Genomic DNA, 17,111 nt, shown 5'->3' on the forward strand with positions numbered 1-17,111 from the left:
TTGATACTAACCTATTGACATAAGGCCAAGTGCCAGTTGCTGTTTTCTGCATGTTTTTTACATCGTAGGAAATCAATACCAAACGAAGTCCAAATGCAACGAAAACTTTACGGAGATTTTTTATTGACCAGAAGACACCCAATGGGCCAAGGCAGCGCCTGCGGGGTGCTCCGAGGGGAGCACAACCCAGCAGGGCCCTGGCGTTCCCTGGTGGGTTGTGCCCACCTCGGGTGCCCCCGGACCGCCTCTTTGCTCTATAAATACCCCAATATTCCAGAAAACTTAGGGGAGTCAACTAAAATCAATTCGAGCCGCCGCAGAGTCCAGAACCACCAGATCCAATCTAGACACCATCACGGAGCGGTTCACCACTTCCATTGGTGCCTCTCCGATGATGCGTGAGTAGTTCTTTGTAGACCTTCGGATCCGTAGTTAGTAGCTAGATGGCTTCCTCTCTCTCTCATTAGATTTTCAATACAATGGTCTCTTGGAGATCCATATGATGTAACTATTTTTGCGGTGTGTTTGTTGGGATCAGATAAACTTTAAGTTTATGACCAGATCTATCTTTTTATATCCATGAAAGTTATTTGAGTTTCTTTGAACTCTTATATTCATGATTGTTTATAGCCTTGTATTTCTTCTCTAATATTTGGGTTTTGTTTGGCCAACTTAATCTATTTATCTTGCAATGGGAAGAGGTGCTTTGTAGTGGGTTCGATCTTACGGTGCTTGATCCCGGTGACAGAAGGGGAACCGACACGTATGTATCGTTGCTACTAAGGATAAAACGATGGGGTCTATCTCTACATAGATAGATTTTGTCTACATCATGTCATCATTCTTATTGCATTACTCCATTTCTACATGAACTTAATAAAGTAGATGCATGCTGGATAACGGTCGATGTGTGGAGTAATAGTAGTAGATGCAGGCAGGAGTCGGTCTGCTAATCTTGGACGTGATGCGTATGTAATGATCATTTCCTGGATATCGTCATGATGATTTGAAGGTTATCAATTGCCCAACAGTAATTTGTTTACCCACCGTTTGCTATTTTTCATCTTATTTGCCTTTGCGATTTATTTAATTTTTTTGCTTTTATTTTCAGATTTATTAAACCAAAAATACAAAAATACCTTACTGCGTTTTATTTTTATTTAATTTTTCGATCTATCAATTTACTATAATTTTATTCACGTCCGTTTGCCTATCTTAGGGCGCCGCTACCTGAAAGGGATTGACAACCCTGTTTACACGTCGGGTTGCGAGTATTCATTATTTGTGTGCAGGGGCTGTTTACGTTGTGTTGCTTGGTTCTCCTACTGGTTCAATAATCTTGGTCTCATAACTGAGCGAAATATCTACCGCCGCTGTGCTGCATTATCCCTTCCTTTTTGGGGAAATACCGACGTAGCTTCAAGCCGCATTAGCCGGCCCACCAGATATAAGGTGATTCTTTTTTTCTTAACACACAACTTAATAATTATTTCTTTCTTTTTCTTAACACGCGAGGTACTAATTCCAAAACAAAAAACATGCCTTGAAGTCGAACTTGGGACCTAGCAAGGTTGACCTGATTTCGCTAGCCACTACACCAGACGACTATGACTGAAAAATAAGAGGCCAAAAAATATTTAATCGGAAACCAAAGCGTCGAACTTTGAAAACTTTTTTAGGGGCAAACAAGTATTTTATTTATTTCTGGAATCTTGAAAATTTTCAAATACTTTTAAAAACCAACAACTTTGAAAAAGAGAACAGATTTTGAAACATAAATATTTTTTTAAACCTGAGAAATTTTTTAAAGTGCAAATACTTTTGAAACATAAAATATTTCTGAAACCTAAACACATTTTAAAGTGCGAACACTTTTTGTACAATGTAAAAAAATGTTTGCGTGTTGTAAAAATTGTGTCATAAGCTTAACAGTATATATGTGACATGTGTTTGAAAAAAGTGTATGCAAATTTAATAATGTTGAACCATGTAAAAGAGTGTTCGTGTAGTTTTACAAAATGTTTATTGTGATTAAGAAAATGTAAAACATGTAGTTGGAAAAATATTACCATGTATTCAAAAAAGTTTTGTAAACATTTAAATTAAAATGTCCACAATGTATTTGAAAATATCAAAAGTTTATAAAAATTTAATGTGTGCATTAAAATGTACATTGGGTACTGAGAAAAAATAGACATGTGTAAAAATAGAAAAATAAAAGAAAACAACTGAGAAAAACGAAATTATTGTGCGCGCGAGCGACTATGCTACTGGGATGGCCCAATTCAGCAAATACCAGCGAAGTCCTTAAAATAGTTGACAGGTTTCCCTCTAATCTACTCGCTCCGTAAACTAATATAAGAGTGTTTAGATCACTATTTTAGTAATCTAAACATTTTTATATTAGTTTACAGAGGAAGTAGATGCAAGCACATGTGCCGCCTCATTACTTTCCCTGGGAGAATGAAAGAAAGAAACACCAGAAAATTTATTAAATCTCAACAGGAGCTGCAGTCCAGATGGAGCACTTCGGCGATGATCCACAGTTAGACACGGTTCAAACGCTTTGGCCCATACGATCGACACGTGCGTTTGGGTTGGGCCAGACGAGACTCTACTGGTTTTTTTTTAAATGGTCACCGGGGGGAAAGGCTCCCCACCTGAATATATTTCAAAAGGCCGTAATGCCATGAGATTGATCCAGTTTATAAGGAAAACCGGATCAAAAAACTAAACAAATTGACCCCGTTTATGAGAAAAACCAAGTTGAAAACCGTACAAAAGAGGGTAGACTATGAAGAGAAACAAAAAGAGAGGACGCCCCAGACAAGGCGCGCCTAGCTAGCAGACCAAGGACAACACCACGAGAGGCACAAGTAGATGAGGGGAGTCGTCAAGGCATCACAATACCAACACTTGGCAAGCAGCCTAACGCACCGCACCGGCGTGCGTACCGAACACCACAGCGCAACAGAGGAGCATCCACACTCAACGAGTGACAAGCATGAACCTTGACTGGGAGCTCCGCCATGAAAATTCAGGAACGATTAGCAAGTTGGGGAGGCATCTTGCGGCATCATCGAGCAAAGATGAACCGAGATAACGCCAAGAGCACGAAGCTCGCCGCACCACAACGGCAGCCATGGGATGTCTTGAGCATGCACAGCAACAGGGACGACACCAAAGAACACCACCATAAACAAGCACATACCACCATCAACCCATCCGGCCGCACCACAACCACCACCATCCTGCAGCAAGCGCCGTCGCACGACACCCAAGCAGACCCCAAGATGATGCCTTCAAGAAGGGTTGCGACGCCAGCTGCGCCGCCATCATCCGCACCAGGGGACCTGGGCTAGGGGTTTCTCCTAGGATCTCATCTTCCATCTTCATCTGACCAAGCAAGGTGAGCCTTGAACGTTGGCCGTCTGGTCGCCACCCAACAACACCCCGCAAAGGGAAGAGGTGCCGTACAGGAACGAGGTGGTCCAGAGAGGATCACACCCCGCTAAGCCGGCTTCGGATGAAAGAATCAGAACCACTCCAAGGAGTGGCCGAGCCAAGAAGACGCCGCCGTCGACCCCAGCCGGCCGCAAGGCTGTTGGGGAACGTAGTATTTCAAAAATTTGCCTACGACCACGCAAGATCTATCTAGGAGAAGCATAGCAACGAGCGGGGAGAGTGTGTCTACGTACCCTCGTAGACCGAAAGCCGAAGCGTTTAGTAACGCGGTTGATGTAGTCGAACGTCCTCGCGATCCAACCGATCAAGTACCGAACGTACGGCACCTCCGCGATCAGCACACGTTCAGCTCGGTGACGTCCCTCGAACTCTTGATCAGTTGAGGCCGAGGGAGAGTTCCGTCAGCACGACGGCGTGGTGACGGTGATGATGAAGTTACCGGCGCAGGGCTTCACCTAAGCACTACGACGATATGACTGAGGTGTGTAACTGTGGAGGGGGGCACCGCACACGGCTAAGAGAAACTTTGGTGTGTCTTTGGGATGCCCCCCTCCCACGTATATAAAGGGGGGAGGAGAGGAGGCCGGCCATAGGTGTGGCGCGCCAAGGGGGGAGTCCTACTTGGACTCCCGGTCCAAGTAGGATCCCCCCCTCCCCCCGCTTTCCTATTCCCACACAAGGAGAAGGGGGGAAAGAGGAGGAAGACAGAAGGAAAGGCCCCCCCCGGTCCAACCCTAGTCCAATTTAGTTTGGGCTTGGGGGTCGTGCCTCCACCTGGCTGCTGCCTCCTCTCTTCCACTAGGGCCCATGAAGGCCCATTTACCCCCCCCCCCCGGGGGGGTTCCGGTAACCTCCCGGAACTCCGGAAAATACCCGAAACACTTCGGAACCATTCCGGTGCCCGAATATAACCTTCCAATATATCGATCTTTATGTCTCGACCATTTCGAGACTCCTCGTCATGTCCGTGATCACATCCGGGACTCCGAATAAACTTCAGTACATCAAATCACATAACTCATAATACAAATCATCATCGAACGTTAAGCGTGCGGACCCTACGGGTTCGAGAACTATGTAGACATGACCGAGACACATCTCCGGTCAATAACCAATAGCAGAACCTGGATGCTCATATTGGCTCCTACATATTCTACGAAGATCTTTATCGGTCAAACCGCATAACGACATACGTTGTTCCCCTTGTCATCGGTATATTACTTTCCCGAGATTCGATCGTGGGTATCATCATACCTAGTTCAATCTCGTTACCGGCAAGTCTCTTTACTCGTTTCGTAATGCATCATCCCGTAACTAACTCATTAGTCACATTGCTTGCAAGGCTTTATAGTGATGATCATTACCGAGAGGGCCCAGAGATACCTCTCCGACACACGGAGTAACAAATCCTAATCTCGATCTATACCTTTCCGATACACAGAGAAGGAATGCGACGCGAAACACGCCGCCATGGACCGTTTCCGGGTGGACCAAGAACAAGGGCTTCCCCTAGTGCCTCGAAGGTGAAGTCACCATGGCAGCGATGCCTCCAAGGAGGTAAGCGGCACCCGTGGGAGTCCGTGAATTGCTGCTCCCTGCAACACCACATAGCAAGGGCCACTGCAGCCCGCCGCCGCACGTGACCAGATCCGGCCCACCGCAGACCAGACCCGACGGATCCAGCCTGCCCATGCCGCCCTCCTCCGCCAGGATCGTGCCAAGCCGTAGCCGGCAGGCATGTCTATCACTTGTGCGCGCCTGCAGGCAGCAGCACCAGCAGAACACACCACATGGGAGGTGGAGGGGGAGCACCACCATGCGCGCCTCGTAGAGGCCACCCCCGCCGGCCAGATCCAATCAGACACGCAGCTGCCCACCCCAATACCCGCAGCAGGGAGACGGCACCGAAACGAAGGAGGCCACCGTGAGGGAGCTGCGAGCGCATCCTCAACACCGCCCCCGACCACCACCCGCAGAACCGCCACACGCCGGAGTCACGCACGCCGGCGGACCCCACACAAAGCTCCCCCAGCTCATGAGCACGCCCAACGGGGAACTAGTGCCCGCCTCCGCCAGATCCGCGTGGGCATCGCCCGGCGGTGGCGGAGGGAGGGGACAATGGGGAGGGTAGGTTTAGCCGGGGGAGGGGGCGCCGCCGCCCGAGCCGCCCTGGGGAGGTCGAGCGCGGGGGGGGGGGGAGGGCCACTCGGGGATCTACTCTACTGGTTTTGATCCATGCATTGGGAGGCTTTTATTTTATTTTTCCTTGTCTCAATCTTTTCTTTCCCATTACAAGTAAGTCTGTTTGGTTAAGTGGAACGGACCAGGAACAAGTATGAACCGTGTTTTGAAATAGAGAAAAAAAAAGGAGGAACCGTCAACTAAACAAGAAGAACAATTTCCTTTCCCAGGAGGCAGCAAACTGCCACCTTGCACTCTCTACAGCATCGCGGTCACAAGGGCATAATGTTTGCATATATCGCAACGCCAATCCATATGAATGGTTTGCCTGCCAGCAAGGATCACACAGGTTTGACTGCTCACACGGCGTGCCGCCCAAAGAGAACCTGGGGGTGCATGTACAAAAAGCAACTGTCGAGCTCTCGCTCACTCGTCTCGCATGTCACGGTCGCTGCTAGTAGGGTGCATGAGCTCATTTCGACTGCTTGGCAGGGCAAATTTAACAAATCTGACCTTGTGATAAAAGTATTTCACAAATTAAACTGTTAGAAAAATAATTTCATTTAGCTGATCTTTTTGTGTAGCGTCCGACATCTAGGCGTCACACTATACTGTGCAGTGCCTGCCTCTCCGGCGCTATACATCTGACCAGCATGAAATACATTTATTCTTTAAAAGTTACTAAGTCAATGTGTATAATGTAGCTGACGTTTGGGCGCTTGCACAATTGAGCTGCCTCTGCCCGCGGATTGCATGGCTAATGTGAAGCTCCAATCACATGCACATGGCTTGTTCATCAACGTACGTATAGGTAGTAGCTTTTGTTAATTTGATGGGACACGCATGCAGAGTAGACTAGACTCGACGAGACGATCAATCGCTAAGCCAGTGCAGGTCGATTGCAGTACATGCATGCACACGCGGGACTAGCTCGGCTGAGCAGTGACCACGCCATGGGCCATGCAGGTTGACACGCCGTCCTCTCTTTGACCGTCAACAACGGAGTTCGTCTACGCTTCTCTCCCTTGCAGAGTGCATCGAGGCGCAGTGCAGGCAGCTCAATTGTGTAGCGCCCAGACGTCAAGCGCTACACTCTTAGCTCTTAGGTGTTACACAGTGACTTAGTAATTTTTAGACAACAGATGCTTGTCATACTGGTCAGATGTGTAGCGCCTGAGTGTTAGGCGCTACACAGTGTAGTGTGACGCCTGAATGTCGGGCGCTACACAAAAGAGTCAGCTGAATGAAAAATTTTCTTGAACAGTTCAGTTTGTGAAATACTTCCGTCTCGAGATTAGATTTGTCCATTCTGCCGCTTGGCAGAGTGTATGGGCTCACCTCGACTATGCCCATCTCATGCAAAAGACCTCTCAAGTCTCAACCATGCTGAGTTGGGCACGTCCAGATAGGGTGCATGGAGGCAGCCATGCTTACCTTGACCCTAAAAAAATGCTTAGAATTTCAAAATTTGTATAAATTCTTAAATAATATTCAAAAGTTAAAAATATATTTTTAAAATATATGTAAAATTTCTTTAAAAAGGAATGTGTTTGATTTTTTGTTCATGTTTTTCACATTTTGCTGACTAGTAAAAAAATATTTGAAATTTGTTCAGCATGTTTAAATACATACAAGCTGCCAAACAAAGTCCCTGCTCACCATGTCTCAGCACATACATGATACATTGCTATCATACAACAGCAGATGCATATACTTAGCATGTCTCAAAGGGGAACAACAATGTTGTGGTGGCAATTGCTACAAAACACACCCGTGGTTGTTGACTCCCGCTGAACTTGCGACTCCCGGTCTAAATCGAAACCTAGACATGTTTGGTGCACCGGGAATGAGATGATCCCAGACGGGATTGCAGGCTACTCTCACTGTCATGTGGACCCTACGTGTCAGACCCTCTTCCTCAATTCTGGCAGATGCAAACAAGTGCGCAACACAGCGCAGGAGATCACGCTGGCGCCCGAGTGGAGACGGCGGATGCCTCAGCGGCGGAGAGCAGCGGTTGCTGGCCACGGCCTACCACGAGTGGCTCCGGCGCCGTCTACGCAAGGCAATGGCAATAAGGTTGACCTGCTGCTGCCCCTCCCGCCGCCCTGCAAGGAGAGTGGCAGCAAGAAGGGTGATATGCTCGTCGCCGCCGCCGATCTGCAGGCCTTGCTCACCGACCTGCAGCTCCAGGCGCAGGCACAGGGGCGGACCGTCAGCAGTACGGTGGTGGACATTTTTTTTGAAAAAGGACATTTCATTGAATAGATATATCAAGATGATACAATCGCATCGAAAGAAAGTCCGGTCTTTGCATAGCTAGATGCACACAACCAAAAAGTCGAAAGTGCCCTAGAAATAAAAATAATTCGGTACAATGCGAAGCAAATAAATCAGGTCGAGCCTAAGGAGCGGCAGATCCCTATCCGTAGATCACACCGCCATCCATGGGATAGAAAACCTCCCTGGCCGAACGCTCCAGCCGTGTAGACGCCATCATAAAAAGGTCCCTGTCCTCCTGCCTCTGCAGGATAGACCAAGTACGGAGCCATCGTATACAAACATGAATAACCTGCATAGGAGATGAGACACATTTGTTATTAAAATTCACATCGTTCCTGGTAAGCCACAGTGCCCAGTATAAGGCCGCCGCTCCCACGAGAATATGTGCAGAAAATTATTTATCAATACCCCGCAACCAGTTGCCGAACATATTCCGTGCACTACATGGTGGGTATAAATTTGAAGCTACTTGAACTATGGCCCAAACTGCGCGAGCGAACTTGCACTCAAAAATAAGTGTCTAATAGACTCGTCATGTTGGAAAAAGACACATGTCTTAGAGCCTTGCCAGTTTCGTCGTGCCAGATTATCTCTCGTTAGGATGACTCCTCTATTTAGAAACCAGAGGAAAATCTTCACTCTTAGAGGAATTTTGAGCTTCCACAATTTCCTGTTATCAACTGGAACATCACAATGAACCATTGCATCATACATGGATTTGACAGAAAATTTGCCATTCTGATGCAAGTTCCATCGAAAGACGTCCGGCTCACCTGACAGTTGAATGTCCTCCAGGCGAGTGAGTAATTCATTCCATGCTGCCAGGTGAGGGCCAAGAAGGTCCCTACGGAAAGAAATATCAGGGTTTTGTTGTCCTAAAAACTTGTTTGATCTTGACAAATTTATGTCTGACAATCCTGTACAAGCTTGGATATTGCACCATTAGAGGGTTGTTTCCTAGCCAGGTGTCTTCCCAGAATCGAACCTGAGAACCGTCCCTAACCGAGAAGGTCCCAAATTAGAAAAAGAATTCCTTGGCTTTCATCACGCCACTCCAAAAATGCGAATCCCCAGGTTTCCAATGAACTTGAGAAATGGCTTTGGATCCCCGATTCGTCCATTTTAAACGCGCTTATGACAGGCCTGGCCCGTATGTAAGTGCTGGCATGGCATCGTAAGGTCCACTCGCCAGGTTGACTGTTGACATGTTATGACAAGTGGGGGCCGAAATATTTTTTGAAATGCAATCAGGTCCCTATAGAATTTTTTAAAAGCGATCGGGTCCCTATAAAATAAAGTAAAAAAGCAATGTCCGCCGGCGAGCTCGTCACCGGAACTCGTTAGCGACTTTGTGGGCGATGGCCGGTCTCTCTCCCGTAGCCCCGACACCACAGCAGCCAGCAGCAAGCGGAGCGTAGGCATGCAGCAGCTGCGAGAGTGGCAAGCGGCAGCAGAGGCATGCGGCAGCGGCAGCGGCGGCGGCGGCGGCAAGCGGGAGCAACGACAAGCAGCGGCGGTGGCGGAAGCAAGCAGCAACTGCGGACGGCAAGCAGCAGCACCAAGCGGCGGTCGCGCATGGCTAGCTAGCTCTGGCTGGCCGCAGTGCATGCGTGAGATAGCTAGCTAGCTAGCTCTGACTGCGTATGTGGTGAACTAGCTAGCTTCGGCCGGCCGCGGTAAGCGCGTGAGCTAGCTAGCGTGGTCCCGATTGTGGATGAGCGGGCATGGAGAAGTTACCATCACCTGGCGCTAATCACTTAATGAGGTTTAATTTTTGGCTAATCAATCATTAAGTCGATGTGGTTGTTTTTAGTTAAAGATTATAGAAAAAGTGGTAGTTTGTTGCACAAATTTGTAAAATGGTAGATTATGGGCACGGTTTGATGAATTGTGGTAGATTTTGTTGAATACTCATCATTGTAGTGTTGCTCTAACATCATGAAGATGGTACGAGTAAAATGGAAGCTACAAATTCCGGCAAAAAATTAATAAATCAAGACCAGGTAAACAACGGTTGAACACCAGAAGAACTGAACAAACAATCCGATATGCAGTATATATTTTGTCAACATGTCAACTCACAGCTTATCTACGGGATTGATTCAGTATGGAAAGGTGCTCTGCAACATCTACCATTGTTGGTCTTCTGCGCACATCACGGTCAAGGCATTCCACGGTAATTTTTGCCAGCTTGTCCAGCAGCTCCAAATCTTGTGTAGTCACAATTTCCTTGTCGAACAACTCAGCTGCTTTCCACCCCTGCTTGTGATTGTCAAGGAAATCATTTACTAAATTCAAAATTTAGCCACCCCCCCCCCCCTTTCACATGCCAGAGTCTGAGATCTTTGGCACAAATTGGTCATCCAAGAGTATATTTGCTAACTTAACATCACCGTGTAAGAATTTTGTGTCAAGTGCTGAATGCATATAAGCTATAACACCTGTTACTTCATACTTGAAAGCACATCCAAGTTGAGAGGCACCCTCTTGTTGCTGTGAAGAATTTCATGGAGGCTATCTTTGGAGAAGAACTCATAGACTAGCATTGGGTTGTCAACTTCCACGCAACAACTTACAAGCCTAACAATGTTCTTGTGAATGTGTTCAGATTGGGCGATGGCTTCATTTACAAATCGATCATTCTCTCGCTAGTACTTCATCAAGAATGCCCAGGTAAACTTCTACAAAGGGACCTCTTGAAAGCAGATTCTTATATCCTTTAAAATTGGCTTGAGCGCTGGTTAAAGCCATCTCAGCACACTCGCATAAAATAAAAGCCAACTCAGCAAACCGGCGCACACCCCCCCCTGCATCACGGGCTCAGCCCATTTTCTTTGTTTTAAACTTCACAAATATTGCATGTGGTGAGATTTGAACTCCGTATCTCAGTGTTCCCTTCCAAACGTAGTAACCAACTCGAACGGCTCACCTGCACCTTTTACTTCTTATTCTGCGCCTTCTAGACTCTGTTTCTTTTTTTGTTTTACTTTGGCTGATTTTCATCATTTTTTTTCTGTTTTCCATTCTCTTCCTCTTTTCTTTTCTAGATTAGGTGATTTTTTTCAAATTCAAAACTTTATTCCAATCATGTACTTTTTTCTTGAAAACCATGAACTTTTTCATTTTCGTGATATATTTTTTCTAAATTGATGAACTTTTTTCAAATTTGTGAACTTTATTTTTATCAAAATCGGTGAACTTTTTCTCAAATATGAGAACTTTTTATTCAAAATTTGGTGGACTTTTTTCGAATTCATTAGGCATCTAGTACTGGTGCAATGTTTTATATAACCACACAGATTCAGACAAACAGTTTGAAGCAGCCCCTGATGTGAACTACATCAGCATTGATGAACCCCCTATGAACAAAGTCAACACTCAACAGTACACAGTGCAAGAATTAATAACTAAAATCATAAGGATGGTACGAATAAAATGGAAGCCACAGTTCCAGACCAGGTTAGCTTATTCGACACAACATATATGTTCAAACTCTACATGTAAATGCATCGACTTGTCCACTCACAACTTACGGGATTGAATCAGCACAATGCGCCGTTCAACCTCTTTCATTCCCGGTCTTAGGTCCACATCAAGGATAAGACACTCCCCAGCAATATCTGCCAGATTGTCAAGGAGCGCCAAATCTCCTGTCACTGCAGTTTCCTTGTCAAAAAATTCGGTTGATTTCCTCCCATGCTTGTGATTCTCAAGGAAATTCCTTACTAAGCTGTTATTGTCAGGATTTGTTGCCTTCTTCCTTGTAAGAAGCTCCAAGATGATAAGTCCAAAACTGTAGACATCACTTTTTTTAGTTAGCCGGCCTGTTTCTAGGTATACCGGATCCATATAAGATATGTCAGGAATGATTTGGCTGCCAGCCATCCTTGACACGCCAAAGCCAAAGATCTTTGGCACAAAGTTGCCATTGAAGAGTATATTTGCTGGTTTAAGATCACCATGGAGAAGTTTGATACTCGCCTTTGAATGCGCATAAGCTAGCGCACCTGCTGATGCTGCAGCAATACTTAATCGCACGCCAAGGTTGAGAGGCACCTCGACGTTGATGTGAAGAATGTCATGCAGGCTATCCGTGGAGAGGAAGTCATAGACTAGCATGTGGTTGTCAAATTCAAGGCAACAGCCTCTGAGCCTAACTATGTTTTTGTGAATGACTTGAGACTGGATTACGATTTCATCTAAACATTCAGTTTCACTAATCAGCTTCCTAACTGTTATTGGTACATTGCAGACAAGGCCTCTGTAAACTTCTCCAAAGACATCTTTTATAATAAGATTCTCATACTTCAAAATTGGCTCAAGCTCACCCTGTTTGAACTTTCTCAAATTTGGAAAGTCCAATCTAGGCCCACCCTTCCTCGAGTAAAGATCCCTGGGTGCTTTTCTGCCGAAGATGTCCAGATTCTTCAACTTATGAAACACACCAGAGTTAGAGCTAGAAATGCTTGCACCTTGTTGCTCCGTATATTGCTGTTCCCAGCATGATGACCATAGATCAACTGGAGCATCTTCTTGTTCTTGCTGCCAATGTTCTTCTCTTAGTGTCCCAACATGTTCCGCGAGTTCTTCTGAGGATTCCCTGATACCCTTTCCCATGTACTCAGATGAAAGATCTGCAATTTTCTCTTCACAATATTGTTCCTTTAGAAAACCAACCTGGTCGTCAACTGATGAACTATTGATACCAGCTTCGACGGTATTTGCTGTGTCATCAAGCCTGTCAATTATATGACGTGCAACAGGCCTCTTCTTTCGGTCCGACTCCATGCACTGTACCCCTATCTTAATGCATACTTTTACTTGCTCCATCTGTGTCTCCCATCCATGTGATCCCTCCAACCGATTCATCCAAGTGCCAACCACCTAAAAATTGCAATTGTAAGTTAAGATCTAGATAATAAACTATGTGGTCTACCGCTACTCCAGAGAGAGAGAGGAAAAACAAACATGCTGGAAATTGCAAAATGGAAAAAGATAGCCATCATTAAAAATTGAGCTATGTTCTCGATTGGATGTTACATTTGTTGAAATATAAGTGCATTTCTCACATGTGTCCACTTTAGTTTGACCTATCAGGTAAGCTAGTTGGTGTATGAAACACAATACTTTATCCACATGGAGTAAAAACTTGGGTTTGCTCTTTATCAAGGCACCTTGATAGACCAAAATCAGCAATTTTGGGTGCCATGTGTTCATCTACCAATATATTACCAGGCTTCAGATCCAAGTGGAGAATGCATAACTCATGAAGATGAAGTAAGCCCTCACATATTCCCTTGATAATCTTATAGCGCTTCCTCCATTCAAGTCCGCAAGACGCATCTATGGATGAAGGGGGTTTCAGATTTTACTCCTTTTGATACATATAATTTAATGCAAATCACAAATGCCTAACAATGGAAGAAATGAGTTTTATAGATATGTTCCGGTTTATCCTCCAAGAGGCAAGAATAGCATAAATCTCAATCAGCTGTTTGTTGTTAAAATAGGCAAATCCAAATTCATGCCCATGTGCAACTTAACCTGCTACAACAGGTTGCCTCTCCTTTTCAAAAAATGGAAAAGAATCAACTTCCCCAAATCCATATTTGTTGCATGTATTTATTCCAAGAAAAGGATATCATTTTCTCCCTTAGCTAAATAAACATTTAGTATTTTGACCAGCAAGAGTTAAAGCAAAGCCAAACCTGGCTACATTTCCGCACACAAAAGGTAGCTACCTTTGATTACCATTGGTTGCCCCACATGTCATGGACTCATGGGCCATTATTTTTTAGGGAGGAGAATTTTTTTCATAGATCAAAAGTCTGTATTTTCTGGTGATAGTACTACCAATGTAAGTTCACGTCTTTTTAATAAACATGCATGGAAAGGAGTACAAATACTCTACAAATGAATGCAAGTATGAACTATGCAAGACAGCGAGGTGAAATAAATATAACAATAAATATTTAACAGGGCGTTCCTTTTTATGAGTAATTGGTCAACATGCATCTTATAACAGGCCGTTGGATCAAAATGGTATGAGAGAATCTTGAAATTCTAATTTTAAATTGTGGTATTGTTTGTGTGGGACACTTGGACTATGTAATGGCATTTGGTGAAGAAAATAAATATTAATATAGATGTTACGAACATTACCGGTAATATACTTATCAAGGTAATAAACCACCTCGAACCCACCACTGCCTATTTGCTGAGCATCGGAGAAACAGTTTGTGATATCTTCTAAAAGTGATAACGGCAGGTACGTTGGCTCTGCATTTCCATCAAGCAGCATGCGTTCCAGGTCATCTTTGTGTCTGATAATAATTTCGGTATCCATTTGTAATTAACACCACGGTGCAGTACCTTCGAAACAAGAGCAAACACATACGGATTTTAATTAGCTAGCTAGCATACTACTCCATTACTAGCTTGTGAATTACCCAAGTATCATTAAAGAAAACTGTTTTGCTAATTTGCATTTTTGATTCCTAATAGGTTTAGGATACAAGTCACTAATACGTGAACAGTTTGTTAGATTTTAATTAGCTAGCATAATACGGATCGATCAAGTTGACGATTTGACTACGAAAAGCTGCAATACAAAGATCATAGATCTACTGTGGAGACTAGCAATTATCTTGTCTGATTAATTTGACTTCGTACAGGGACAAGAAGTTAGTGATTTTAAAGTGCATCAATCATTCGGCAACAGCAACAGATGCTTATATAGCTAAGCCTGATTTTATCTACATAGTTGTCCTTTTGGGCTGCTATACTAGCACACGCGACGAGAAATCGGGAAGAGGTAGGCCAAAGTTAATTAAGAAGAAATCAAAACACTATATATGCAGCATGGTGCTGACAGAGGCCATTCAATTCAGAAACTAAGAGAGATAGAGAGAAGAAGCCACATGTACCATACATACCAACGGCAACGAAGTATAATGAACCAAGTAGTCCTGTAGAACCCACCCGCCCCGGGCCGGCGAGCAGACAGCAGAGATCGGTGAGATCTGGATCACCACGGTGCTCTGGATCCCGAGCTTAGAGGAAGGCGACGACGACCCCAGGCTGCAGCGTCAACGCTTTAATGGTAGCTAGAGCGTCGTTATCCTCCAGCGAGATTAGTGTGGGGTGTAGTAGAGCAAGTTGGGCTGCAATTATACACGATGACAGTCGTTGCGTCCACTAAACTAATGGCGTAATTGAGCTACCCTAGGGATAAAGAAATCCTTATGGGCTATGTTCCACGTTCTCTAATCACAAATTGTTCATACGTTACCCGCAAAAATAAAATAAAAGAAGTTGTTCATACCTTGTCCTTAATTACCCCCTGATTGCTTTGACCAAGTAGGGTTCCTACTCAGCAAGTGACATCGGCATCTATCTTCAGGAATTGACTGGGTCGTTTTTACCAGATAGGCCGCCGTTGCTCCTCCGGCTGGCTGCTGGCGCTGCCTCCCCTGCCGGCGTCTCAAATGTTCCCCGCGACGCGCATCCCTGTCCGCGATCTCACCTAAAATGCTCAAACCCCCGCCGCCACCGCCACCGCCGTGAACGGCTACCCCACCGATGAGCTCCACTCCGTTACTACCTTTTCCAGTGCAGCTACAACTCGCCTTTACCTGAAGGGTCACGCTGCTCAGCGGCCGGCGCCGCCCGCATCCGCAACGACCTGATGCGCCGGAAGGTTGAAGGGATGCCGTCGCCAGAGAGATCACGCGCGTGTGGGCGGGGTCGAAGAGTAAGAGGGGACGGGCGGTGGACAGAGTGGCCCCATGCGGCCGGGAGATACGGCGGCATGCGGCGGGTCAAGTATGAGGAGCGGCGGCCGGCGACGGTCGAGGGAGGAAGGGGACGAGAGGGGGATGAGAGGGCGGGCCTGGCGGAGAGAAAGAGAAGGCCAGGCCCAGAAGGTGAAGGAACCCACATCCTGGCTCATTCGTGTAGGCCAACCATTTCCCGGCCCAGGAAGGCAACCATTTTCCGGCCCATTCCTGGCCGACACCCGCCTCCAAGGCACGGCCGCGCCGCCAGCCGCCGCTCATCGCCGACAGCCTCCAGCTGCGGCAACAAGCCTTCTCGGCGGCGACCGATCCCCGGCCTCCCCTCCCCCTTCATGCCTCACCACACCTAAGCGCCCGCCTCCCTTCCAACTCCGGCGGCACGCCTGCCCGGCCGCGACGCCCCGGCTCCGCCTCTGGCCGCCACTGCCGCTACACGAACCCAAGGTTAGCAGCCACTATCATAAGTCACCGCCATCTGTAGAGCTACAATTTTATTTATTTATTCTCTAGGCATGGATCTAGAGAAATTCCACAAAAGAGATATGTATTACCATGCTATGCATTATCTAATGAGTATCAAGCACTTTTGCACAGTTCAGTTATCTAATGAGTATCTAAAATGTTTCAGAACAGTTCAGAGTGAACTGTTCTGAAATGTTTCGTTCCGTTCACTATTCATTGATGATGTCCTAGGCTTAAATTCTTGCAATTTGACAAGCTTCAGTTTACAATGGCATCATATATGTCATGTCCTTGCGGATGAGTGAAAATGCACAAGACGAACAAAGCGCCTGATATCACCCAAAATTGAATCTGTGCTGAAAGACAATCAACATGGGTCTGTCTCTGTCCTGCACCCCCAACGCCTTACGACGACGAGAAGGAGATTCTGCGATTGATGAGACCGTGGAGCACATCACTGCACTGCTATGGGGGGAGGGGGACTCCTGCAGTCGGCGTCCTCTATGATCTTAAAAGAAACTTCACTAGATTGTGACCTTAAAGAAACCGGTCCTTTTTTTTAGCTTTGTATACACCCAAATTTGATATAGCTCATCCGGAATTGTTAGTTTCGTTCAGTAGCTGAGGTTTGACTGCTAATTTCTTTAGATGGCCAACAGAACATGAGGGAGTGTGCACACGAACAGTAACTGCCAGCCAACTCTCGTTCATCCGCCTGTCACTATCGATGTCAACGTATGTGCAGCTGTTTGCCTTGCTTTCTTACTGCGATAGACTGTGCATTGCACCTGTCCAAAGTTCAGAGAAGCATTACGATAACAATCCTACAGAACGGGTGGTATTTCACAGCACACGATGTAGGAACTATGAACTCTGTATTTTCAAACAGAAGGGTAAACCCCACGGAATGTTCATATCTCCACA

At 45.9% G+C, this 17,111-nt stretch overlaps 1 protein-coding gene across 1 annotated transcript; it reads right to left on the reverse strand.

Moving 5' to 3' along the window:
- Nucleotides 1–11,242: 11,242 nt before the first annotated feature.
- On the reverse strand, nt 11,243–15,808 carry LOC109764100 (probable serine/threonine-protein kinase PBL28). The gene is made up of 3 exons (XM_073500867.1): nt 14,865–15,808; nt 14,092–14,301; nt 11,243–12,813 (listed from the first exon to the last, which is right to left on the reverse strand). The coding sequence occupies exon 3, from the start codon at nt 12,796–12,798 to the stop codon at nt 11,452–11,454; it is 1,347 nt and encodes a 448-aa protein (XP_073356968.1). The 5' UTR covers nt 12,799–12,813; nt 14,092–14,301; nt 14,865–15,808; the 3' UTR covers nt 11,243–11,451.
- Between the last annotated feature and the right edge of the window lie 1,303 nt (nt 15,809–17,111).

Source organism: Aegilops tauschii, chromosome 6 (assembly GCF_002575655.3).
Source record: "Aegilops tauschii subsp. strangulata cultivar AL8/78 chromosome 6, Aet v6.0, whole genome shotgun sequence".
Classification (NCBI taxonomy): Eukaryota; Viridiplantae; Streptophyta; class Magnoliopsida; order Poales; family Poaceae; genus Aegilops; species Aegilops tauschii.

What these genes read in the sequence shown, in the direction of transcription:
- LOC109764100 (XM_073500867.1), bottom strand. Translation starts at nt 12,798, where the DNA reads ATGAATCGGTTGGAGGGATCACATGGATGGGAGACACAGATGGAGCAA.